Here is a 25,795-nt window from a genome sequence, read left to right on the forward strand (position 1 = left end):
GACTCTAGTTTTTGGAAGGCTACAGAGTTTTATTGGGAAACTTTCATGTTTTTTGCAAGATATGTTGCAGGCAGAATCAGGGCCGATCTTAGCAAATGCGGGGCCCGATTGGAGGATTGTGGCGGGACCCCCTTTACAGAATAATTACTTTAAAATAAGGAAGTGCAGCCTTTATTTATTTTTCACTCTGGTTATAGCGCAGTTTAGACCTGGCAGTGGCAACAGAAGTTTTACAATTGAACACATCTGTTGATAGTTTTGGAGACGTGATCTTTAAAAAAAAGATAGCCACGTCGTCCAGTGTGACAAACCGGTATCATTTATTTATTTTATGAAAAAGTAAATCATATATCATTCAAATCCAATCTATTTAAAAATAATATGTAATTGCTATGAAGTTTTTCTTCTGTACGATTGCAGATCTTAAAGCCACGTATCTCTATGTTGTGCCGGTTTTTAAATGGATTTGCAATACTAAAATACCATGCTGTTAATTCGCATAAAATACATTGTATTGTGCTGAAGATTAATTTTTTATCAAGAAATTTGAAATTGCAATTGTTTCAAAATTTGTTACATTGATAGTTTTAAAATCATATATTTGTTTATTTAAGTAGACAACATTCGTATTGATTCGATCAATATCTTGCCTTGCCTTTTTTTCTTTTCTTTTGCAGAGTATTAGAATGTGCTAAGTTTTTAACAAGTATCCAAACTCGTTTGATTCATCTTTTAAAAAGATTTGTCATAGAAGAATCCATTGACAAACTGATTAAGTTTACTTATAGGGACTTTTATTTGCGTTTTATTTGTGTGTGTTAAGTGTTACCATATTCGTTTTCGAAGTATTAAGCTGAATAAATAAATTTAAAAAAAAAGTTTCTAAAACAAGACCACTAAAGAGTCCCTTGTTTTGAGATGGCGTATGATGAAAATGAAAAGCAAGACTAAAAATACTTTCAAATAAAAAACTCCTGAGAAATATATTGTGTGTTTCCACTAAGCTTTTTTGAAATGATGCTGCATCCTGCCACCTCTTTTAAATTAGCTCCCTCTTTCCAATTCAAAGCTTAAATTTAATTTTCATCAAATAATAACATGGGAAAAGTATAAATCTCATACTTATTAAGTTCTTTTAACTTAATACACTCTTGGAAGGCGTAAACATAAGGAAAAAAGATCGAAAACTACACATGAATGTTTACATTAGACCAAGGAGCTCTATAAAATAGGTTGCTACAACACGCCCCCATATGGACAAATCCGTAACTGGCATAATCCAATTATTGATAACGTTATCTGCACTTCATGCTTTTAAAAAATTTATTGTTTTTCGTTATATTCATTGTATACCCTTGGTAGCTTTACGTCCAAAAAAAAAAATTAATTTTCAGCATTTTTGCCAAATTTTTTCAAATTTTCTGAAGGTAGATTTCCTTCAAGATTACTTTTAATGTATGAAAACATCTGACAAATTTTAAATCCTGCCATTCTGCCTTGAATTTCAGCCCTTGTGTATGAAATATAAGCTTTCGATTGGTGCATTATTCATGTACTCTGCATTGTTTTACTTTTCTTTTCAGTACTTTTAAAGTAAAATGAAAGTGAAGGAAATTGATAGAATGGCTAACATAGCCTGGTCCCCAGCTGCACATAATCCTATTTATTTAGCTGCTGGTACAGCTGCACAGCAACTGGATGCCACATTCAGGTAAATTTCCTAAATTATGAATTCTTACAATCTCTCCCATTTCTAGCAAAGCCGCATAAAGCAAGTGTATGGCTATAACATAATATCTTCAACTCCTCTTTACGTTTTACTGTGTATCGTTCGATTTTTTATAACAAAGTTATAGCTATAACGAAAATTTTATTTGGTATTAAAAGATTCTAATTTGTGAACATCATTTATACTTACCACAAGAAAAGTTGAAAACTTGCTCATCTTCTTGCAAATTTGCAAGGTGCCTAATGTTTGGTGCCCAGAAATCGACTGTGCATGGCTAAACACTAGCTTTTGTTCTTAGGCATCAACTTACTTTCAGCATGAACGGATTTCCACCTTGAATGACTCTGTTTCAAAAGTACAAATGAAGTTTTCATGTTAAGACTTGTGAAAGTCTTTTTTTATTTTCGTTTCTAATAAGTACTAGCATTAGAAAAATATTCGAACAAAGGTTGAGAAAAACCTTTCGTTGTAACGAATTTTTTTAAAAAAATTGCTTCGTTGACACATGATTTTTTATACAATATCTTAATGTGTTTTAAAATGGGACTGAACGTTTTGTTCGTTGTAACGGATATTTCATTGTATCGGTATTTGTTGTAATAAGATTTCACTAAATTTTTTGAACTATTAGTTTAAACATTTAATTCTTCAAATGCTTAAATTTTCTGTAAAATAGAATTTATTTCACTGTCAAATTTTGTCACTTGTCTTATACGTCCACTTGTAGAATTTCTCAATATGTGAATTTACTGAGAATAATTTTTGTGAAAAAAAAAAGCTTTTGACAAAAATTATTGTAATACTGCTAACTTGACCAGCGATTTTAAGCTACTAAAATGTTTCAATCAATGAAATTTTAAAGAGAATGAAGAATAAGTTTTCTTTAACAACCAAAGCAGTTCAATTTCTGTAGCAATCCTGCCAGTTAGCAGGAAACTCATAACATCAACCGTGTCAAGTGGGTGTGCTGCTTTTCGTCCTTAGAATTTCGCTAAGGAAAGCTCTATGTTTGTAGTCTTCCATTTTGATTTCAAAATTGATTTTTTTCCAAGGGCGCCCATATGGGGGGGGGGGCAAGGGGAGGCTCAAGCCCCTCCCCCTTAGAAATGAGAACTTTCTTGCATTTAGTGCTTTTTTCTTTACAAAAATGCATAAAAACTTCTTCTCCAGCCATTAATAAATTCATTATTAAAAATGTTAAATTTTTTCTCTAATCTGTACTGAAATCGGTTTCCATGGGGAAAATATTCTGCTAAACCATGGGGGAAATTTTTGAGCCCCCCCTTAAAATTTTGCATATGGGCCCCGTTGTTTTTTTCCCTTGCAAATTTCGGAACAAATCTGATATACCCCCCTCTTGGCGACTTTTTCCTGTTGGCGCCAAAAAAGCGTCGCCAAGAAAACTATGTATGACGTCATATGTCATACATCGTTCTTAGCGATGCTTTTTTAGCGCCAACAGGAAAAATTCAAATTATGTCATTAATTATTTAATGAAATTAATGCATTAATTTTTTTCCGTTGTTTCTCCGGGATACGAGCCCTCGGTCTCATAGTACTTTCGTAATGAGACCTCGGCTCGCCGGCCCTGCCTCGGTCTCATTACGAAAGTACTATGAGACCTCGGGCTCGCCAGGACCTCGCTGCCGCTCGGTCCGTTATCCCTCCGACTTTTAATGTACATCACAGTCGGATATAAGTCACAGATCTCCTCCGTTCAGTATACAATAAAGTCACAGATTTTATGTGAAATTAACACCATTTTTGTGCTACAAAAATGCCAACCAGACCAAAATACAAACTACCAGAAACACACTAAAAACACAATAATTCAAAATATGTTCACTTACCTTTTTTACTTTTCTTTTACTTCCTCACGTGAGGCAGTGCACATATGTTCCGCTCTTAGGGAAATTATCCCATTTTTTATTATCATTACTTTACAAAAGTATTTAAATTATGTTTGTTTTGACAAAAAAAATTCCAAAAAAAACAACCTTATTTTACTTGTAGAAAGAACAGAATTACATCTAGAACAGTGGTTGGAAAAACTACATTTTTTTTGTAGCGAACTACAACTACAACTACTTTGTTACAAATGTAGTTAACTACAACTACAACTACGTTTTTCAAAATGTAGCAACTACAAACTACTTTTGAAATGTAGTCGCTACTTCGCTACTTTTCAAAAAATAAGTAAATAAAAAGCATACACAATTGGTTGTCCCTCAAAAAATGAAAGTCATTCTTTCAAGTCGCATACACTAATGTATTTTTCTTCTTGTGTCAAAACAATCGTGAGAAAAAGTTTCATATAATTTGCACAACGGCAACCCGTGCCGACTTGCATCTGAAAGTGTAAAACAGTACTTGTATGCTAGGCCACATCGGGGGAAAAAAAAAAAACTTTTTTTAGAAACTCGAAATTTCTGTTGATAAAACGTTGCCCCTGTACCCAACACCCCATATGTGCCACAAGAACATTTATTCAAATTAAAAAACATTTAGATATGCCACACTTGATCTAAAATTTATAATTTTATTTAAAAAATTGATTTTTTTTTTCCAATATTTCAGTTATCTTTTAAAAAATTGCATATAAATTTAAGTTGAATATCAAGTTCAAAAATTACTGCCGAACATATTTACAAATCAACAATTACAAACGAATAATAAAAAAATAACATATTTTAAATGAAAAATTTAACTCAACCTGGAAAAAAACCAGATCTTTGAGTACTATGTGGGAGACTTAAAAATTGCAGGAAAACAAAAATTTCCATTTAACTGTAATTACCTACTTTTCTACTTTACTGTTTATATTTTTCAGCTTGATAATTTCGTAAAATCTTACACTTCTGAAAATATGTATCAAAAACTTAATTTTTTGAAGAAAATTAAAAATGTTAGGCACGTGTGGGATATCTAAATGGTTTTTAATTTTGAGTTTATAAAAAAAAACATTTTATTTTAATTTGGCCTAGCATTACACAAGTGCTGGTTCACACTTTCAGACATAATCGGCATTTGCTGCCGTTGTTCAAATTATATGATTTTTTTTTTTTGACGTAAAAGGACAATATAAGAGAGTGTGCAACTTGAAAAATCAACTTTCGATTTTTTTTGGGGGGGGGGGACACAGTAATACACACACACACACACCGTAAGAGGATTGAACAAAAAAAGATTGATAAATTAGCTCATCAGAAGACATTAAGAAAACTGTCCGTTATCATACTCTCACACACTGTAATGCTCGTATTTATTGTTAAGTCCTCCAGAACAGCTCAATTTCATCCTTTTCTATAGAATTTTCAGTAGCTTCTTTTTATTTGGTGAATACTGTCGAAAATTTAAGCCTCGCTAAAATATTTGTTTTTAAATCTTCGGTCTGTTCATATAAAATTCACCAAATTTTCAACTCGCGAAATCACCGACATATTCATTTTCGCGAAAATAAGTGCTTTTTGCAATATGAATATTGGTGAAATATGAAAATTACGACGGCAAAAAAACTAATGGCGTCAAACAGATAGAATGTATGGCGTTAAAATGAAATGCCTGAGGTCAGCTCGTATTTTTATGATTCTTGTTTCTTATTGCATCCGCTGATATCTTGTGTAAAATTTGCGCCAGTCAAATTCGTTTGAACCTTTTTTTTTCAGTTTATTTAAAAGTAGTTTCCGGAAATCGCTACAAACTACTATTTTTTTGTAGTTAACTACTCACCACACTACTTTTTGAAAAAAGTAGTGCGCTACACTACAAACTACTCAAAAATGTAGCTACTACAGTAGCGTCGCTACTTGTAGCGCGCTACTTCCAACCACTGCATCTAGAACATAACATTTCATTCTTAAGTAAACCAATTTCCCTTAAAAATTCTAAAAAAACCTCTTTATTTTCAATTAGTTTAAATATAAAAAATCTATTTAGGACTCCGGTACGTCCAAACGTTGGACGACCTGACGAAAAAGAAAAAGAAGATTCATTCAAAAATTTCAATTGATACATTTGGACAACATCACAAACCGAACTCATAATTAAAATAGAAAATTCAACTAAATTAACATTAAAAAACAACAAGAAAAAGAATACTCTAAAATAAAGTTTGAATTGAAACTTTATTTTAGAGTATTCAACTTAAAATCTCCCTAAGAGCGGAACATATGAGCACCAACCTCCTACCACACAGACACGTGCAAAAAGACAGACTGCGAGAAACTACTTTCCAGCGTTCAAGTTGCAAAACCAGGGTTGCCAAGTTATCGCCTTATTGGCGATTTTCGTATCGAGCGAAAAATTAAAATCTCGCCAAGAGGGGGGCATATCAGAGGAGAGCCCTAATTTCTTTTCTTTTCCCCATCTTCCCTCAATCTTTTTTTTAAATAAAAGTTTTTTTGTTTTAAATTGCAAAATGTAGCATTTGTTATGCAACTGATAAAACGGTTTCAAGCAAACCAGAGAAAATTTCTTTTTGTCTAGTGATTTAGAAATTTGGAGAATTAGCCCACGTAGTGGAACGCCCCTCTCCCACTAAACTAGTCAAAAATGTCTGACCCACTGTAAAGAATTTGCTCTATTTGGACACATCGCATCCACACGCACGTACTCCGAAAATGGCAGCTATCCTGTTGTCAACCCCCCCTTCTTTCTCATATCAAGGTGGAACCCAAATTGACAGCTCACTGCACTGGTCTCGTCCCTGTTCCTTACAGATTTGAATCCTTTCAGCTATTCAAATACACGTTATCTGGATTTTTCCGTTTTGTTGTGGTTTGCTGAACAAGGAATGTTCTCAATTTCGAGCTGCCTGCAGCATTTTGTAGCAGTAAGAACTAAATTTTTCTTCGCACTTCAGGAATATTAATTTCGCAATAAGCCATTCAACTTTTGCTTTGGAAATTACATATTAAAATTCCTTTTCAAAAAGTCATAGTTTATGTTTAAGTGCAAGCAAAATTTAATTTTGTTCAGTACTACGCTACAAATGTTTATTCCTATTCAATTGTTTGCTTAGCAATTGTTTAGTTCAGTCTTACTGAAAATCAATATCATATGAGCATAGGTGAAAGAGGGACCTATGGGGAATTTTTTTTCCTCGTTTCTTTTTTCTTTTTTTTTTTCAAAGAACGTTATGAATTTCTCAGGGCAAAAGTGTTCTAATGATAGTTTTTTTTTTGAGTCATGATCTTGATGAGATTTTGAAAGAAAATATATTCACTTTATGGTTTTTGAAAAAAAAAGAAAAGGTTTCAATTGTTCAAATGTGCTCCGATTGTGGCCGAATATCGTCAAGCCTGGGGCACATACGAACAAGATTTTAAAAAAAAGAGAGGACAATCATCATATTTCAAGGAATTACATTGAAGCGTTTGTGACATATACCAGGGCTGTGGAGTCCGAGTCGGGCTTATTTTGGGGTAAAGGATTCGGAGTCGGAGTCATTCGAAACAGATCTACTCTGACTCCGGGCTTCTTTTTTCAATAATATTTACCAACTTTCCTTGCATTTTTTAAATAACTTACCACCAATTAGTTCGATTACAAGTATAAAGGCCTACTAATAACAAAATAACTGTCTTTGGCAACCAGCAGACTTGATTGTTTATCAAACTTTCTGTAATAGCTATTTATGCCATCCCCTAGTTTGCTTGTTTTTGTACTCTCTTTAACTAATAGCAACTGTCATCAAACGGATTTGTTGCCTAAAGTAATCCCTTTCAAATAAAAATAATAACTAGTAAAAGGAATGTATTCCTTGAGCAAGCCGGTGCCCGTAGCTTGAGAGGAAACTTCTGAGGGTGTTCGGTAAATTCAAATAAATGTTGGCGCGGCGGATCTAAAAGATCCGATAAAATATATAACCCCTTCCCATGAGGGGAGGGAGAGAATTGAAAATAAATAAATAATAAAAAAAAAATGCCGGAGTCGAAGTTGCACGCTTCAAAATCCAGGAGTCGGAGTCGAACATTTTCCTTCCGACTCCACAGCTCTGACCTGTACTTTGTCAGTTTAAATTGTACTGTAATGTGTCAAATACAAAATATTTTTTTATGAATTACATAACAATGCTCACTGTCAAATTTGAAAGTTTCGTAGTTTGTTCCAATCGCTGGATACAAAAGAAAAAGAACCAATAAGACTGCACAGCCCAAGAAATATTTTACTGTGTTAAGATTATTTTTATTATACATTGCTATTAGGTTTCACACAGGTTATTAATGTTTTTAAATGATTTTAAACTGGATTTTTTAGTTAATGTTTCGTGTTTGATTAAAATGTTTCGTGCCTTTTTATTTCCTGTAGTCAGGACTAGATTAGCCTTTAAAATTAGGGAAAACTCGGTCTCATTTCAAGGCCCTCACTTTTAGTTTGGGGAAATTTTTCGAAAATTCTATTCACATTGATGCAAAACTTATTTGTGCTACTAGTAATATTTACAAAAGTGATCCAGTAGAATTCAATAAAGTTTATTCCACCTTCCCAACGAATTGAAATTACGTACATTTCACATGTTATACTGCAATGCTCGACGAATAACATAGTAAAACGTTTAAATCAAATTCAACACTTTACAAAAAAAATTAAGTGACATAAAGGTGCATTATAACAGAGTTGAACCAAATCCCATGCCAGAAAACATAACTTGTGACCACATTTTATTACTTTCTTCTATATCTAATACTAGCAAAAATACCCGGCGTTGCCTGGGTTAGCAATAATTATGAGAAACAATCGTTACTTGCATTTGTTTTCTGTTTTAGGTGAAAGAACTTAAAACACACCTTTTTGACGTGATTTAAAATCTAGCTTCTTCCTTACTCATAAAACTAAAGTAGCAGTAAGTAAAAAGAGCAAAATAGTACTCATTTAGAAACGAAAACACAAAATTTAAGCGTATACAAATTTGAAGAATTTCCGAAATATGAAGTTAAACTTCACAAGTTTAAAAAGATTTATCAGTTAATACTTATTTTTTTTTACATGGGGTCTTACCTCTATTGAAGAACGAACTGTTTAAGAAAATGTAGCCGCGCGCCTGTGATCCCCTTAAACTTGCTTAAGTTTTTTTGGAAAATTTCTATTATTGTGGGTTCTTGGTGCGATTTAAAATGTTACCGAATTTTCAGGAATCGTTTTGGGATACCTTGGACAATGCTTCCCCTCCTTACTTTGTAAAACGGTATGTTACTAATTTTTGTTAAAGAGATATTGTCGCCATATGCTAAGATACTTTTGGTCACCATAAAATGGCGCTAAACAATTTCATCCGAAATGTTTCCAAAATAAGTAGTAAAATTTGGCGATGGTTTGAATTTGTGTACAAAGTCACATTAATGGAAGTTTTTGTGCTGTTTATGGATTTGCCTAATTTAGTTGCTGGATTATTTTACAGTAAAAAAAGTTTTTAAAGATTCTTTGATTGACGATATTTTGTTTACATGGTGAAAGCTGACAAACATTATTACGTAGTCTTTGACTTCAAAAACCTCGACAGTTGAAAAAACTGCCAAATGCATCCGCTACTGAAATCTTTCTGCATAAATTTTGGCGAGGTTTCTGCTGTTAGATTGGATAATGATTAAAAAATCCAATCAGCACAAATAATTTTAAAAAAAAACCATTAATTGCACTAAAATTCCGTTTAAATGGAAAATAATCAACCAAATCTAGTTATTATTAGCCAATCTTGGGGAAAAAACGTTACTTTAAGATTTGACTTGAGAAAAGTTTTAAACAGTCAGACGAAACACAAAACATTCAACAATTCTAACTATGAACTGAGAGTTGAGATGATACACTGCTTGATTTTTTTTTTTTTTTTTTGATGAGTAGAGATGGAACCCTTATTAATGTTTACTTTTTTCATGGAGCCCTGGATTTTTATTTAAATAATGTAATCTATTATCAGTAATATTAAATGTTAGAATATTTTAATACATTTTTCATGCAAAAAAAAAAAAAATTATAATTGTTCACATGGATATTAAAAAAATCTTTATAGATTTTTTATATAGATAATGAAGATATTAATATAGGTAATGACGTTCTGACTTTAATAATTCGTGTTTTAGATATTTCGAGGTAGGCCCAGTCCCATTCATCTTGAACTATGGAGATTCAACTATATTTCTGTTCTTGAATTTAGTCACATATATCCATATTTTTGTAATGAGACGAGGTTAAATTTAACAAAATATTTGACTTTAATATTTAACTGAAAGTCTGGGAAAAGTTTAGATATATACAAACTTAATAATAATCCGTGATCGGTAATATGAGTAAAAAAAACTTTGTGAATCAAAGTTACCGTTATGTACGCCTTGTTATAGCATTTTTTTTTATGCAGAAAGATTTTACTAGTCGTTGCCCCAACTATCGCTTTTATTCATAGATAACACCAAGGGGTCTGAGTATGATGAAAATTAGAACTGGGCCTGAACATCAGTCCCCCCCCCCCCCAACTAAACTGACAACTCGGCAAAATTGTTTCAGAAAATGTAGTGGCTGACCCAGGTTCTGGTCTCAAAGACCAGCGGTCCAGAACACAAATCAATTTTCAAAGTATTTATTCTTTTCTAAATAACATGGGGAAATTAATCCGTTACATATTAAAAGAACTGTAAAATGATAAAAACATCAGCAACAATTTTGCAGCAGGAATATTTTACAGAAAATATTTTTACCATTTTAAATTATAAAATATTTTAAAATAAGTTTCTGTTTATTTACCAGAATCGTTAAATAAAAGATTAGGCCCATTTGGAAATTTCAACAGTAACGATCGTCATTGTACTATGCGAAACGTTTTAGCTATTTCGACAGCAATCAGCTTTCTTTCAGTTTGAATGAAACGAAATGTAACGAAGAAATTCAATGCTTAAAGATGGTGTACTTTTGTATAAAAATTCCAGTGAAAAAAAAACATATTTTAGTTCATTAATTAACTTACATAGTTTTAGAGAAACATATTCATAGTTCGCCGCAATCTGCTGCACATGCTAAACTAAAAAGGGGGAAATGAAGATCAGCCCCTCCCCCTCCCGAACCATTTCAGCCCCCTTTTGATCCAGATATGTTCGACGATGGTACGTTAAACAACTAAAACAATAATTTTATAAAATAATAGCAAACTTCGAAACTATGTATAAAGTAACAATAAAAAAAATAATTGTGGTAATAAAAACAGTTAAATGAAACATTTGTGAACACAAAACTATTGTCCGTCAATTTCTAATATCACTGACTGAAAAAGAGAGTCAGCACCCCGCAGTGTCAGCTCTCAACACCCCTTCAGTGAATAGAAAGAGAAACACCCCCTTGGTCAGCGGCTGTCCCTCACGAAATTTGGAACAGGGGAAAGCACAGTCAGAATTTTACGTCCCGGCCGTTTTTAGAGTAGCTTTCAGGTGGCAGAATTTTACGCCGCAGCCGTTCTCGAAGCAGAATTTTCATGGCGAAATTTTCTGACACGGCTGCTCTTCAATACATCGCTGGGTGAAGGAATTTTACGTCACGGCCGCTTTAAGGGTTAAATCTGTTTTGTGTAATATGTCTTCAGAAATGTTCCCTTTATCATTAAAATTGATATTTTTGACATTACATTACATTTTTCACTGCATAAAACTAAAAAAAAATGTTGTTTAAATCTGAGAAGTGTTATTTACTTTAATGGTGTCACAAAATGTATTAATTTTTAAAAATATTATTCAAAACTTAGAAGTTATTATCAATAAATCAGCTGTTGATGCTAAAATATTTTTTAAGTTAGAATGCAGAAATTGCTAGAATCTGTTATTTAGCTTTTTAACTATTATTTTAACTATATGGAAATCAGAATTAGAACTGCTTTTTCCGAAGACTAATAGCATAGCAAAAAAAAAAAAAAAAAAAAATCTTACAATATTATCTGTTCAAGATTTTTTTTCTAATCATATCACTGTTATCATCAAAACAGCACAATAATAAACATTTAAATATTTTTCTGTGAAACATTTTGCTATTACTAATTGAAACATTTGTCACTTTTTAGCACAACGGCTGCTTTAGAAATTTATGGTCTAAACCTTACAGAGCCTGGACTTGATATGTCAATGAAAGGAAGTGTTGTTTCTGATTCCAGGTATATATATATTTTGAAATAAAAATATAAAATTTTATTTATTTATTTTTTTTAAAGAAAACTTTGTTATGTAATGAATCTATGGATATTCATTGCTTTCTGCATTAGTATTGGAAGAAAGGTTTTGGCTTTTACAGGGTACGGGCTAAAAGCGGGATTGCGAGATTCCTGAAACTTTTTCTAAAATCTCACTCAAAAAAAAAAAAAAAAAAAGTTCCTTTGCATACTGTTCCCGCTGTTCACCATTATCAGATATATGCTAAAATGATTGTAAAGTTTCTCATCTCAAATTTGTTTATATCAAATGTATTTTATGAAGACAGCAGGCATAAATATGGAATGACTCACAATTCCGTACCTGAAAGCCAGAAGGACCTAAGTCATATTATGATCATTTTATGGAAAAGAGGGGAAAAATTTTTTCTGGCCCATGCAAAGGATGGGTAAGCACTCTTTTATCCCTGGTAAAAAATTGAAAAGGATTCTTTTTTAAGAATAACGTTCACATGGCTTGATGCGGGATAGGCTTCTACATATAATGCACTAATAAACCGAAGTTCGTAATTTTTAGACTTATGTCAGTCTGGCTCTGAGGTACAGAAATTTCAACTGCATGTTATCATTCTCAATGAATGGAAGAATCTAGGAATTTAGCCACAAAGAAATGAAAGAAAGGTGAAGAATAGCGTTATTCTTTTGCTTTACTGAATGTTTGAACACATTAGGAACTTTGAGATTATCTCTTGCTGTTAGTTGTACCAAACAAAATGTATTTTTAAACCTTTTTAATGCCAAAGCTGAACCAAAACACACTCTTTGCATCATTTTCGGAATTTTTTTTAAACATTGATGTAGTATCTTAAAGTTGAGGGCAGTTGACAATACATGATAAGCACACTATTTAGTAAATGATTGATTAGAAGAAGAATACTGCCAGTGTGAAAGACATTTAAAAAATGTTTAATGTTAATTGCAGTAACTTGCTACCCTCAAACTTATTTCTGTTGTGAGCATTTTGCTCAATAAAAAATTTTGTTCTCTATATAATGCATGTATTTTGTTCAAATTTCTCTAAAAAGCTAAAACAAGAAACTAAACTGCTCAAAATAAATAAATAACTAAATGGAAGTTAAAAAATAATAAATTCAAAAAAAGAAACCACTTTAGCTCTAAAAAATCCCACTTAAAGTTTTGGGCTGGGTGGGAAATCCCATTTTTTCTCCCTAGTTCTGATCCTAATCTATTATACTATTTTTTTATGCTTGGTTCTACTCTTAATCCTTTGCAAAAGACTCTTGGTTCTGCCATAACTATTAATTAACATTTTCTAGAAAACTTGTTTTGTAACCTTAACATGATCTATTTTTGTATCTTAACAGGTTTCATAAAATTGTGTGGGGATGTGAGGGAATGAAAACATCTGATGTGAGCAGTGGAGTAATTGTAGGTGGTGCTGATGGTGGTAACATTATGATTTATGATGCTGCAAAACTCATACAAGGGGACTCGGCTATTCTTCATCATACCACAAAGCATACTGGTCCTGTTCATTCATTGGATTTCAATAAATTTCAGGTAACTGAAATAAGTGTTACCATTTCTGTTTGTGCGTGGCTAGAAACTTTTGAAATTGTGATATTTTCAAATCTAGCACATATAAATCTGGAAATAATTGTATATGCATTTACAACTAACTTTTTAAAAATGGTGGTTGACATTTGGCTAATTATAACCAACAAAAGCAGGGGTATGTCGTAATTTATATAAACAAGGAGAATAGATGAGCAAAGTAATACATGAATGGATTGAAAAAGAAAATCCTTTTAAGTGACAAAGAGTTCATTCAAACAAAATTTAGCTCATTTTCCATTCTAAAAGAAGTGTTTAAAAATTATGTTGCTCCCATATGATGTATTGTATAAAAGTGTACTGTAAAATGTTTTAAATAACTTTAGTGATTGTTTCTGGGATTAGATATCTTAGTAATAAGTCAAATCACTCAAAGAAAAATAAAACCATTGACTTAGTGTGAGTGTGTGTGTTTTTTGATGAATTTCTCTGAATATACTTGATATTTTCAATGTGTTATAGTAGCATGCTAAAGCAAGGGTTCTTAACCTTTTTAAACCCATGTACCCTACCCCTTTTTGTGCATCATTGACTTTGCATTCTCTCAACAAAATCACTTTAATTTTCTTAAAATGTGTTAGTTCAACTGTAACTGAATAGATAGATTAAAAACAGGATGTTTTATTTAACTTACCGGCGGTTTTGCACGTCTTATCACGCCGTAGCAAGATCACGTCGCTAGCGTTTTACACGTATTTTTCTGACACTAAATTTTCGTTGTCAAACGGTCCAAGGCGTAGAATCCTGCGTTTCCTTTCCCCTCTCCTGAGAGCGGCACCCCGGAGCGCAGGGGCCCACCTTCTGTATTCACACATGCAAACAATACCCTTTCATCAGGTTGGGGTTTCAAGGTTCAGTGCATCCTTCTTATCAACGCAAAGATTTCTAAGCAAACCACCTCCTTGCTATTTATTGTAAGCATCTGCTAAAAGCAAAACTTGATTCCAAGAATGAAATATCCACTTCTCTTTCTTCTACGCTTAAAATTTACATTTAATTAATGATCGTGCTGTAAATGGATGCAACATAATTTAATCGACGACAATGACATTCAATTACATTTCAAATAAATAAATTAATAAATAAAAGCCGTGAGATTTCAAATTGAACGAAAACAAACTAAGTATCCTTTTGGAAATAAATTTATAGCTACGGCTTTTTTCGCTACTAACATATAATTTAGGAACTTTAACTGTTATAAAATCACAATGCCATAAAAAAAACCAAAGAATACACGTAAAAGATCAATTTTGAACTTTTATGTGCACTTACGTCGCGTTTTACGCACATTTAGGCAGATGTTGTACTCAAAACACATTATAAAAAATATAAGAAAAAGGGATATTTTTTCAAATTTATTTACTCTAACTGATTGGCCTTGGGTTTTGGTCGCAAATTTCAATCATTAATATCAGAAACATTTTAAATTCACCGATTCTCTCTAATACTTCAGCTTATAATTATTTTAATCACAAAGAAAAACAAACATTTATCTCTTAGCGTACAATTTCAATTCTGTATAAGTAAAAAAAAACTAAATAAACAATATATAGTAAGAGCAAAAATTTTGCACAACACCAGGCAGCTATTGTGTTAACATTTATACCAAAAAAAAAAAACTTCAGTTGTTAGCAAAGAACATTAATAATATTTTTTTATTGTTATTAAAAATGGAAAAGTATATGAAAATGAATAGTTTTCAAAAAAAAAAAAAATCAAAAATTGAATCGTTTGTAGCTTTTTCTTTTCAATAAAAAATAAAGAGCCTCGGAATTTTTTTCATTGAGAGGGGGAAGAAATTCAGAAGAATGGGACCTGACTCTTAGTAAAGGAAATTTCTATGGAGTTGCTTAAGATCTACAGTATTTTGTAGGAAGATGGAAATGGGGAAATGGTTAAGTGAGAATTTATAACTATTCTTTTATGTAAAAAAAGGAATAATAATAAATAGAGAAAAATAAATAAAGGTTTAAACCGTTTTATAATTAAAATAAAACTTCAGCAGAGCTTAACTATTTGTACTTTATTAAGCAACAAATCCAGAATTTTCATTGATCTCAATTTGCCCAAAGCCTGATATTTATCTCAAATCACTATTTAATCTGTGCGATTGCTTGATACAAGTCATATGATCTTTCAATTCCTTGGAACAACTTAAGCAAAAATAATTATAAAACCTTGATTTTTATAGAAAAATTATCATAATTCATGCTTCATACTAATTAATAAACCTTTTACGGGGATGAAAATTCGTAAAATTTTTTTAACAACTTTTTTGCTGCGACTTTTTTTTACCACTATAATTTAAAAGTATTTCGTTGTTTACTATTTTTTGCTTTAATTGTGTTTTCATAACTTTGATTTGATACCTAGTTCGGTCACTTAGGTCTTAACTACTAGCAGGGGCACTCCGAAATAAAATGAGAGGGGGGCGGAAGAGGTGGATTCTCAAATTTTCGAATGAAGTTCTACTTTTTCCAAATGATAAACATGAGCATGCACATTATATCATACTTACATAACATCTAATGAGAAGCAACATTATGCATCATTAAAAACAATTTTTAAAATTTGAAAGAAGAATCTCAATGTTGCAATAGTGTTTCCACATTTTTCAAATGAGAATTTTTTGGGGAGGTTACACTGTCCTTCTGAGCCTCTCATCGAGGCCCCCCATACTAGATCCCATGTGATTGTCAGTGTTTTTTTAATAATAGCTTTGTTAAATACGCCATAATTCAGTGAATGTTGGATTTAGTATTTGTTTTCCGATTTTCAAACGAGATCCTAGACAGTCCCGATTTTCATTCAAAAATCCAGTGTCCCGGCCAGTTTACTTCACGTGTCGGTAAAATATAAGTTTCATTACAGATGACCAAAAAAATATAAAAATAATTAACCGTGAAGGATTATTTAAAATAATAAATTTTTCATTTCTGTACCTCGTAGCCAGACTGACGTAAGTCCAAAAATTTGAATTTTCTGTTTATTACTGCTAGGGTTCGCCGATATATATATCCGATATTTGTTCTGAAAATATCATGATATTTTGATATTTTCGATATTTATTTTTCCAACTACGGTATTTTCAGTATAAAAATTATATTAATCATAGTAATATAGCTCATTTATTATTAAAAATACCTAAAAAGTTATGCACTATAGTTTTATGATGTATTATTACACATTAATATAACAAAATAATGTATTTTTTTTATTCATAAAATTATTAGTAATGTAACAATTTTAATGCATATTAAAAGTACCTAATTAAATGTTAACCATTGGTTGGAACAAAAGAAAATGTCTTATGACTGTGCCCCTGACTGTTGCATATTGTTTTTTTCTGAATCATATAACTGTGTAAAAGTAGCTAACAGAAGACAAATGAGTAGAACAGCTAACGCTATATTAACTCTATTAAAATTGACTAAAATGTAAAATGGAATATTAGATATGAATAATTAAAGAAACCTTAATTTTAAGTCTGCACATTATAATAATAAATAAAGAGTGATTTGAGGATGCATTTACTATTTTGAAGACATTAGTTTGCGTTGATTGAAAATATCGGATATTTTACATATTTTCGAAAATTGCACTCACATGACATTTTTTTTTTCTCTCCTGTAAAGTAGCGTATGTGAATCACGTTAGTTTAGCTCTGAGGTACAGATTTGTAATTTATGAGCTATAAAATTGCTATCCGATTTGCTTGTAAGGAATTTTACAAAAAGATTTAAAACAAAAAAGACTTTCTAAAAAAGTCCTAGCCAATGCAATAAACAAGTAAATATTGTTCAAAATTCAATTCCTCATTTCTTGCTGAAGTAACATCAAAAGATTAACGTTTACAAAATAAATTGTTTAAATGTATCTGCTTGCGTCATGTATCATTTATTATTCCTGGTTTAGGCTGATAATTAGTAATCATTTATCCATAGCATTGAGAATAAACTACCTTCTAAAACACTCTGAGAACCAGCCGGGGTGTGTACCTTTTGTAATACCCACGGTGGGTGGGGGGGGGGGGTCCTGGTTGAACATTTCGGAAATAAGGCAAGTCTAGGTATACCGCTATTACGATCACTTAGTCTCAAATATGGCGAGATTCGAAACATAAAAATGCACAAATAAAGAAAAAAATATACATATACAAACATAGTATGTAAAAAGTATGCATAGATGTATAAATTTGCAGTGCTTTTTTCCCCCAGTGTTAAAAGAAAAACAACGAATTGCTGTTGCGCGGAAGGGGGGAGGGAATTCCTTTATTGCTCTTTATTATTACGTATGATTTCAGGTTATGCAAAACATTACAATCATAACTAAATGCATTTAGCTATTTCATATTGAAATAACTTGTTCCAAATATTGTTTTATAAATGTTGAATATGAGTAGTTAAATTCAATAATAAAATATGTGAATAGTAATTTAGAGCAGTAGTAGGAGATAGCAATTCCAGAGATTTAAAATCTAGATTATTACTTCATAAATATTACAGAAAGTTGTGATTAGTAAAACACGACTGGCTGAAAGGAATTCAACTCGTTTGCTACACGTGTTGAGGGCAGAAATGGGCGGGACGGACCTTGGCAGTCTGGAGGAGTTCCACTCTTCCCTGCGACACGCGTTGAAAAGAAAGGGGTTGAGCTTTGACAGCACGTCCTGGACAAAAGGGATTAAGTGCTTTTTATCTCCTTCCGAAAGGGGGAGGGAATTTCAAGATAAAAAGTATTGACCATTTCGAGCAGATAGCCATGTTCCCAAGGTGACCTTTTCCAGGTGAAATTCCGCTCGTATGTCAAACCGCCAGAGAGTTAAATGAGGATTTGATTGGATAATTAAGTCCCAGAAAATAATTAGTTACAACCTTGTTAACTGCATGCCCTTTCATGGGCGGATCCAGGGGGCCATGCCCCCGCCCCTCCCCCGGAAATTTTTTTAAGAATAGTTAAAATCTCTTTTTTTCAGCAAAAATGCAAAAAATTTCCCTTATTGCATACAAAGTCTAACAATAAGGAAAACAATGTGAGGGGGGCCATGGCCACCCTGAGAAAGTTTCAAAAACTAACATTATTGAAATTCTTCAAGAATTACGCTTTAGGAGCTTAAATTTTGAAAAATTGCTAGTCCTCTAAAAGTTACTCATGAAGCATGGATTGCCGACATTTGCAATTTAAAGAGTTGAATTTTGAAAACAAATTTGGGAGTGGATCTCAGAATCACTAACTTCTAACCATACCAAAGATAGTCTAGAATGTGTTTTTAAGTCTATAAATTAGAAAAATTTCCTGGGATGGGCCTTTTAATCTCTCCTTCCCTAAACATCAGCAAAAATAGTCTAAAACAGCCTTTTTAGAGCTACAATTTCAAACAATTTCCGGGGGAGCTCTTCAAACCTCTTCTCCCCTACCATTACCAAAAATAATTGGAATGCATCTTTAAGACTAAATTAGAAAAATTTCTTGGTGTTGGCCCTCGAAAATTTTCCGGGGGAAAAAACCCTGGACCTCCTTTACTTCGGAGTTAATATTATACTTACGATTGGTTCATTTCTGCTTCCTCTTAAATCAGAAGTTCTATACAGTTGCCTCAGAACAAACAGTACACTGATTACAGGAATACCACTTTAAAGTGACGATGTATGCACACGTTTGTTTAGTAAAGAGAAAAAATTGGGAAGGTTACAGTCTTTATGTTAAACTTGTGTCGTCACCTAGTGAAAATTCCTTAAAAAATGCTCTGGTTAAAGGTGGGCTCTATTAATATTGTAAAATTCAAAAAATTTCCAAAGCACCATATTCTTCCAAATGGCACCCCACCAGAATTGGATCTGCTCTGCTCCTGTACCCCTTACAAATTTTTGCATAGCCTTAGAGGTAAGTGTACCATTGGTTGAGAACCATTGTGCTAAGAGTATTGTTATATTCATGCAAAACTGTATCATGTTTGAATGTTTTTATGAGTTTGAAAATATATTACATGTATTTTCGTTAATTAGGATTGCTTACTTGCATCTGGTGCTACTGAATCAGAAATATTCATCTGGGATTTGAATAATCCTGTTTCACCTGTAACTCTTGGTGCAAAATCTCAGGTATAGTTTTAGTTTTTAAAACTAATTTTCTCTCTTGAATGTTATTAAAATATTTATTAAGATATTTTTTTTTAATGGAAACAAAAAAAAAAAAAAAAAAAACTTTGAAAATGAGCTATTTTATGATTTTATGTAACAATGAAAAATTGTGCAAATTCGATTTCATTCTGATGTATTGCAATTATTTTGAAGATTTAAGATTCTGGTCACTGGGAATGCATCAGAAAAATTAACAACTTTAGGTTTTTTTTTTTTTCAAATATATAAAGCTGAAATTCTCCTGATTGTTTGCATATGTCTTTCATAATCTGAATTGTTACATTTGATTGTCTTGAATTGTAATATCTAACACTTTAATGTGTTGTTTATTTATTTTTTATTTATTTATTTTTCTTTTTCCTGATAATTGTTAGTTTTACAGAACTTTAGCAGGGGTGAAAAATTGATAGAAGAATACCACTATATTAATAAACGTCATGATTTTAATGTGACATTTTCGAGTTAACATTTTTGAAATGCAAGGTAGAATAATGCTTTAGTACATTATGCGCTTATTGCAATGAGCTAATTTCTTTTATTGTAAATTGTTGCAGGGGTCTCATTCCCTCCAGAAGTAACAGTTTGCATTGCTCCCACGCCAACTTGTTCACTTTATTGGTTGTTAAAATATCAATCATTTGAATAATTCCAGTATTAAGTTAGATCATTTTAAGCCTGCCAGCAGAAATTTTTGAATTTAAGAGCAGACTAATTTTTTTTTTTCGTAAATAGCAAATTTGTTGGCATTTGAGTTGATTAAGGTGCAAATTTATGATTAAGGTTACACACATGTACATTAGGGCTTCCAAGAAACTCTTATTACTTCATAGAAATGAAGCTCTTATTTTTTCCCACTAAAGCAGCTGTTCCTTGTAGTTCTGAAACCAATGACCACAAATACTAAATGTGTTTCTTGCTTTTAAACATAGAACAAGACGAACTCAAAATTGTTCAGAGGTCACTACAATCTATTGTAGATATTAGATTTTAATAGCGGAGAAATATTAACAATTAGTTAATTTTTAAATTTAAATTTAGAAGTTTACCAACTAACAATTTAATTTGAATTGTTTGGATCCATCGTCATAGGCTTTTGTTGGATGGCTGCCAGGTAGCGCTGTTTTCCAAATTATTACCATACTAGGGGGTACATGGAGTGTACCGTGGATGGTTCACTTTTTATGGCAAATGCGGTAGGTATTTAGTATTATGGGGGCATTGTATGAAACACTGCTCATAAGGTTCATAATGTGTGTTTTTTTTTAATCTTTGTCTTACTGAGATATTAAATTTTAGGCCCCTTATCTCAAGTTTATTTAGTTGCTCTTAGCCTATCTGTTTGACAATTAAATATACAGGGTTTTTAGTTGTGCTAATGGACTTTTTTTCTATTAATGCATTATTTTACAGCCTCCAGAAGATGTAACATGTGTTGCATGGAATTGTCAAGTACAGCATATTCTTGCCTCCACATTTCCCGCTCGCTGTGTTGTTTGGGATTTAAGAAAGAATGAACCAATAATTAAAGTATCAGATTCTTCATTTAGGGTTAGTTGCTTTTTTTCACTTAATACTTACAAGTTTTCTCTTTCTCATATTATCATTTCATTAATTTTTTTTTGAAAACATTCTATTCAGATTATACTTTTTAAATTTTTTAAACCCTTTTTTTTAAGAGTTGAAAAAAATGCCTTTGTGCTAGAAATAAAATACAAAACAACAATGTTTAGATTTTTTGCAATTAAACTTTGTTATTTCTTATTTTACCTTCATTGTTCAGTATGTAGTATGTACTCAATAAAATCCCATTGCAATGAGTACCAATACTACGAAATGTCCGTTTCAATGAAATATTTTTTCAGTCTTGTTTTAATTTCCATTCTGTGCCTTGAATTCTATTCCAAAAAATTCCTATTACAATAAATTAAATTTGTGGCCCCTTGAAGTTTGTTGTAATGCGATTTCACTGTATTACTTAAAATTGTTAGGATGTTACTGCTTAACATTTTTATATAGTTTCGTTGTGCTCATAATCACAAGCATTGCAAGAATGTTCTCATGGGGCTTTCTTGAATTAGTGTTAATGAACTCTAATACAGTGAAATCCCGTTATGACGAACCAATACAACAATATATTTGTTTCAAAGAAGTAAATTTCTAGTTCCGATTTAATTTCCGAACATTGTTTAAATTCCATTGCAATGAAATTCCTGTTACTACAAACAGAATTTGCGGTCTCTCAAAATTGATTGTAACGGGGTTTTCCTGTACCTTGTGATACAATTAAAAGCAACTGGAATTCAATTTCAGTGTTTAAATATATGCAGTATGTCAAGAACGCACATAATCTTTTTTGATGTTGACATACATGTTTTAAAAGTTAAGGAAACTACTTGTGGGTTTTTAATTAAAATTTTTGTGTTTGAATCTCGATAGAGGGTCCTCAGCCTGAAGATCTCTTTCTTGTCTAACTTAGTGTGCGTAATTTAGTTTATAGCCGATTCTGATGTTTAGATTATTTTAGTGTGTGAATTAGATTTTACCATAAAAAAAAATTTCAGTTTTGGTGACATGTTTTTTTTTACACAATTAAAATCCCTCAATTATGTATGAAACATGCAAGTTCTAAATTTGTTAGTGCACGTGTTTAGTTTTCAGTGTTTTTTAAAAATTTAAGGCTGTCAGACTTAATGGGGGTTAAGGAGGGAGATGTAAGCTCATAATTAATGTTGGAGGTTTATAAAAGAAGATTAAGGATCCAAAGTAAATGATTAACAACTTTGAATCTTATGATAAATTAAAACTGAAAATAATGCTCACACTAAGTAGAGTTAATGTATGACCATTCAAAAATAAGTAGAAACAATGGAAATCTGTTAGAAACAGCTAAAAAAAGAAAGAGTCGAACTAAGTCTTTTTGTTCCACATTGGAAAAGTCAAGGGAGAGGCCATGGAGCAATCACCCTCTCTTGAGGTGACCTTCTCCTCCACAAGTAAATTTTCAATATTGAAGTTCAAAAAAGGCTATTTTCTGTGATAATGATAATGTTAAAGTTCGGGGAAGAGGGGTTTTTGGGGCTGTCTCTCAGAAATCTTTTTAAATTGAAGTTTGAAAATTTTGCAATGAAAATTTTTAAACCGGGATAGGTTGTAAAGGGCATGTCAAAAGTTCAATTGCCCCTCTTTTGAAAATTTTCTGAATCTGCCCTTGGTAAAGTTTTACAATATCAGTCAAAAGTTGGTAACTAAGATAAGATTTCTGACACAATTTCAGTATTCATTTCAAGTCCATTGGAAGTACAGTATAACCCCAATTTAACGATTGTCAACAGGCTGGGAAATGTTATCGTTAAATCAAGAATACCATTCCTTTGGGGAGCATGGACATTCAATGCAGTCAAATCCAGACCAGTGAAATGTATCATTGAATTGAGGAAATCGTTAAATCGGGTATCATTAAATCAAAGTTATACTGTATATTTCGACTAAGTAAGTTTAAGAAAAGAAAAAAGATTCATTTGTACCAAGCATTACTTTGCAGCACAACCAGCAACCATATTTAAAAATAGAATGCTAAATTCAGTAGAACCTAAAAAAATAGCGTTTGTATAAGATTTGATTTTTAGCTTTTTTTTTTTTTTTGTATTTTACTTTAGTTACGCTGCAAGGTAGTTGCTTGGCATCCCGAAGTTGCTACACAATTATGTTTAGCCTCTGAAGATGACCATAGTCCAGTTATCCAGTTGTGGGATTTGCGCTTTGCAACATCACCCTTGAAAACTTTAGAACATCATCAAAGGTAACTTTCAATTACTGTGTGTTCTTGTATATGAATGCTCACTGCTCTGTTATCCAGCGCCGTGTCCAAGGGGAGGGTTTTAGGGGTTAAACCCCTCCCTTGGGGAAAAAATAAGCAAAATGAAGAAAATGTATATTTGACTTAAATTTACTTTAATGAGAAAGTTTGCGTTCAGCGTTTTTATTTTATTTTAATTTTCTCTCTGAAGTTTTTTTGCGATTTACAACTGCTTAAACCTTACAAACTGATGTAATATTTCGGAAAAAGTAAGGCGGACGAACCGCTGAATGATCTACCAATGCAAAGAAAGAATATTGCTTATTGTAAGGAGCTTATGGTGAATTTGGCATATATTACATCTATGAAGATGCATTAGTGATTGTGCTTAGCTATGTAATTTGCATTTGCAAAGAGCTCTTTCTTGTTTAGTTTACTAAGCATTATTTCAGAACATAACAACTTGATATATATTCTACATTATAAAAGAATTTGTGAAGAGTTTTTAATACTCATTGCAATATACTACATAGTAAACAGATTTAATTAAAAAGAAGCAAGCAAAGTTTGATTAAAGCGAATCTGTGAAACGAAGGAATACTTTGGTGACTTGTACAGCTAGAGGTATCCTTCAAGAATACAGCAGTCCTTACAGGTGAATAAACGCCATACTGGGATCGTAAAACTATTTGTTGTAAAATTAAAAGCTGTAAGAGGGTTAAATTCTCCCCCCCCCCCTACTGGTAAGATTAAAACCCCTCCCTTTATGAAAACCTGGACACGGGCCTGCACCATTCATATGTTATCATACAGAATCTGAAATTTTAAATCATTCTCAAAAATCATGTTGATCATGTTCAGCAAAAAAAGTAAGCAAGTAAGCATAAAAAGACATTGGAAGTTTTCATATGAATTTCTTGTTTCTTTGTTCGTTAGTTAATTTGTTTCGGATGTCAGTATTGTCTTTTGTACCACCATTGGAATTTTTTTTTTAATCATCGTTAACTTAATAATGTACTGGATCTAAAATAAGATGTTACAGATTTGTTAAGTTAGAAATGTCTTGGGGCTATTCATTTTGTATTGCAGAGGATGAAGAATAAGACTTAAGGCCTTATGTGCCATCCAAACCTAAAAAATACTGTCATGATAATTATTATTAATTTTAGTATGAATAGATAGTGTACAGTTTGTTTTGACTTCCATGTATTTGTTGCATATATCTCAGACAGCTCTCATAAGAGTAGTCTAAATAGAACTTACAAACAAAAGTAAACAAAAATTGTTTGTTGAATTGTGAAAAAAAGGGTGCTGGAGGAATGTTTACAATAAACGGAATTCCCAAGTTATTTTGATTTCTAAGTTACTGTCTAAGAAACCATTGTGTCAACAAGTAATGTCAAGGATCAAAGTGAGTTAAAACTAACACTTAAAGAAAAGCTTATTTTGCATGACATTACTAATAGATGATAATAGTTTTTTAATACTAAATTTGGAATTTTATTATTAAAAAAAAACAAAAGAAAAAAAACCTTTTCAACTACTATTAGTAATTTACATCTTGTTTTCAGCTGAACAAGTACCATTGGAGTGGGAGAGCTGCGCAGTCATTGGAATGGAAATGGATTTTATTTTTATCATGCATAAATCAATCTAAAAATAGCTGCAAAAAGAATCTCAACTATGTATTTGTAATCATTTTTAATGAGATATTATGTTATTACACTTGGTGTTAAATTGCTTATCAGAAAAAGAAAGAAGAAAATCTATCCTAATTTTATATAACAGTACAATATTTTGATACTGTGTGGAATAAAAGTGAAGCAGATTGGTGTTTCATTGCCAAGTAACTAAAATGTGTTTTTTCATGGATAGTTGTAAGAGTTGAGAGTGAATGCAATAATTTTTAAGAACCAATATTCATTGATCTTATAATATCTGACATAGTAACAAAGTCAAGTTTTATCTCAAACTTTTACTCATTAAAGTTTCTAATTTTAATCAAGGATAAAAGTTCAAAATTATGATTCCCCTAGATTTTAGTGCCTTAACTTGGATTTGTTTTTTTAAATGCAAAAATTTATGGAAAATTACTTTGGATCAAAGAACAAAAAACAATAATTTTTGGATCACTGAAATTTCACAAAAAAAAAAAAATAACAATAATAATAATAAATAAAAATACAGTAAAATCCCTCTAATGCGGACACTAAGGGACAATTTTTTTTTTGTCCGCAGTAGAGGGGTGTCCGCAGGACAGAGGTTTAATAATGTTATTTGCTTTGAAACCCGGGAATGAAAAATTGCCCGCATAAGAGAGGTGTCCGCCTTTGAGGGGTGTCCGTTAGGAGGGGTTTGACTGTAATAATAGTAAT

General features: G+C 31.8%; 1 protein-coding gene across 1 annotated transcript in view; it reads left to right on the top strand.

Annotated features, from left to right (window-relative positions):
• Positions 1–217: 217 nt before the first annotated feature.
• Positions 218–25,795, top strand: part of LOC129230465 (protein transport protein Sec31A-like) — a 75,068-nt gene continuing 49,490 nt past the window's right edge. The window contains exons 1-7 of the mRNA XM_054864866.1: positions 218–339; positions 1,584–1,711; positions 11,766–11,855; positions 13,235–13,430; positions 19,490–19,585; positions 21,035–21,172; positions 23,281–23,423. Of these exons, the coding sequence (XP_054720841.1) occupies positions 1,599–1,711; positions 11,766–11,855; positions 13,235–13,430; positions 19,490–19,585; positions 21,035–21,172; positions 23,281–23,423 (776 nt within the window). The 5' untranslated portion in view covers positions 218–339; positions 1,584–1,598. The remainder of the gene's footprint in view (positions 340–1,583; positions 1,712–11,765; positions 11,856–13,234; positions 13,431–19,489; positions 19,586–21,034; positions 21,173–23,280; positions 23,424–25,795) is intronic.

Source organism: Uloborus diversus, chromosome 9, assembly GCF_026930045.1.
Source record: "Uloborus diversus isolate 005 chromosome 9, Udiv.v.3.1, whole genome shotgun sequence".
NCBI classification, from domain to species: Eukaryota; Metazoa; Arthropoda; class Arachnida; order Araneae; family Uloboridae; genus Uloborus; species Uloborus diversus.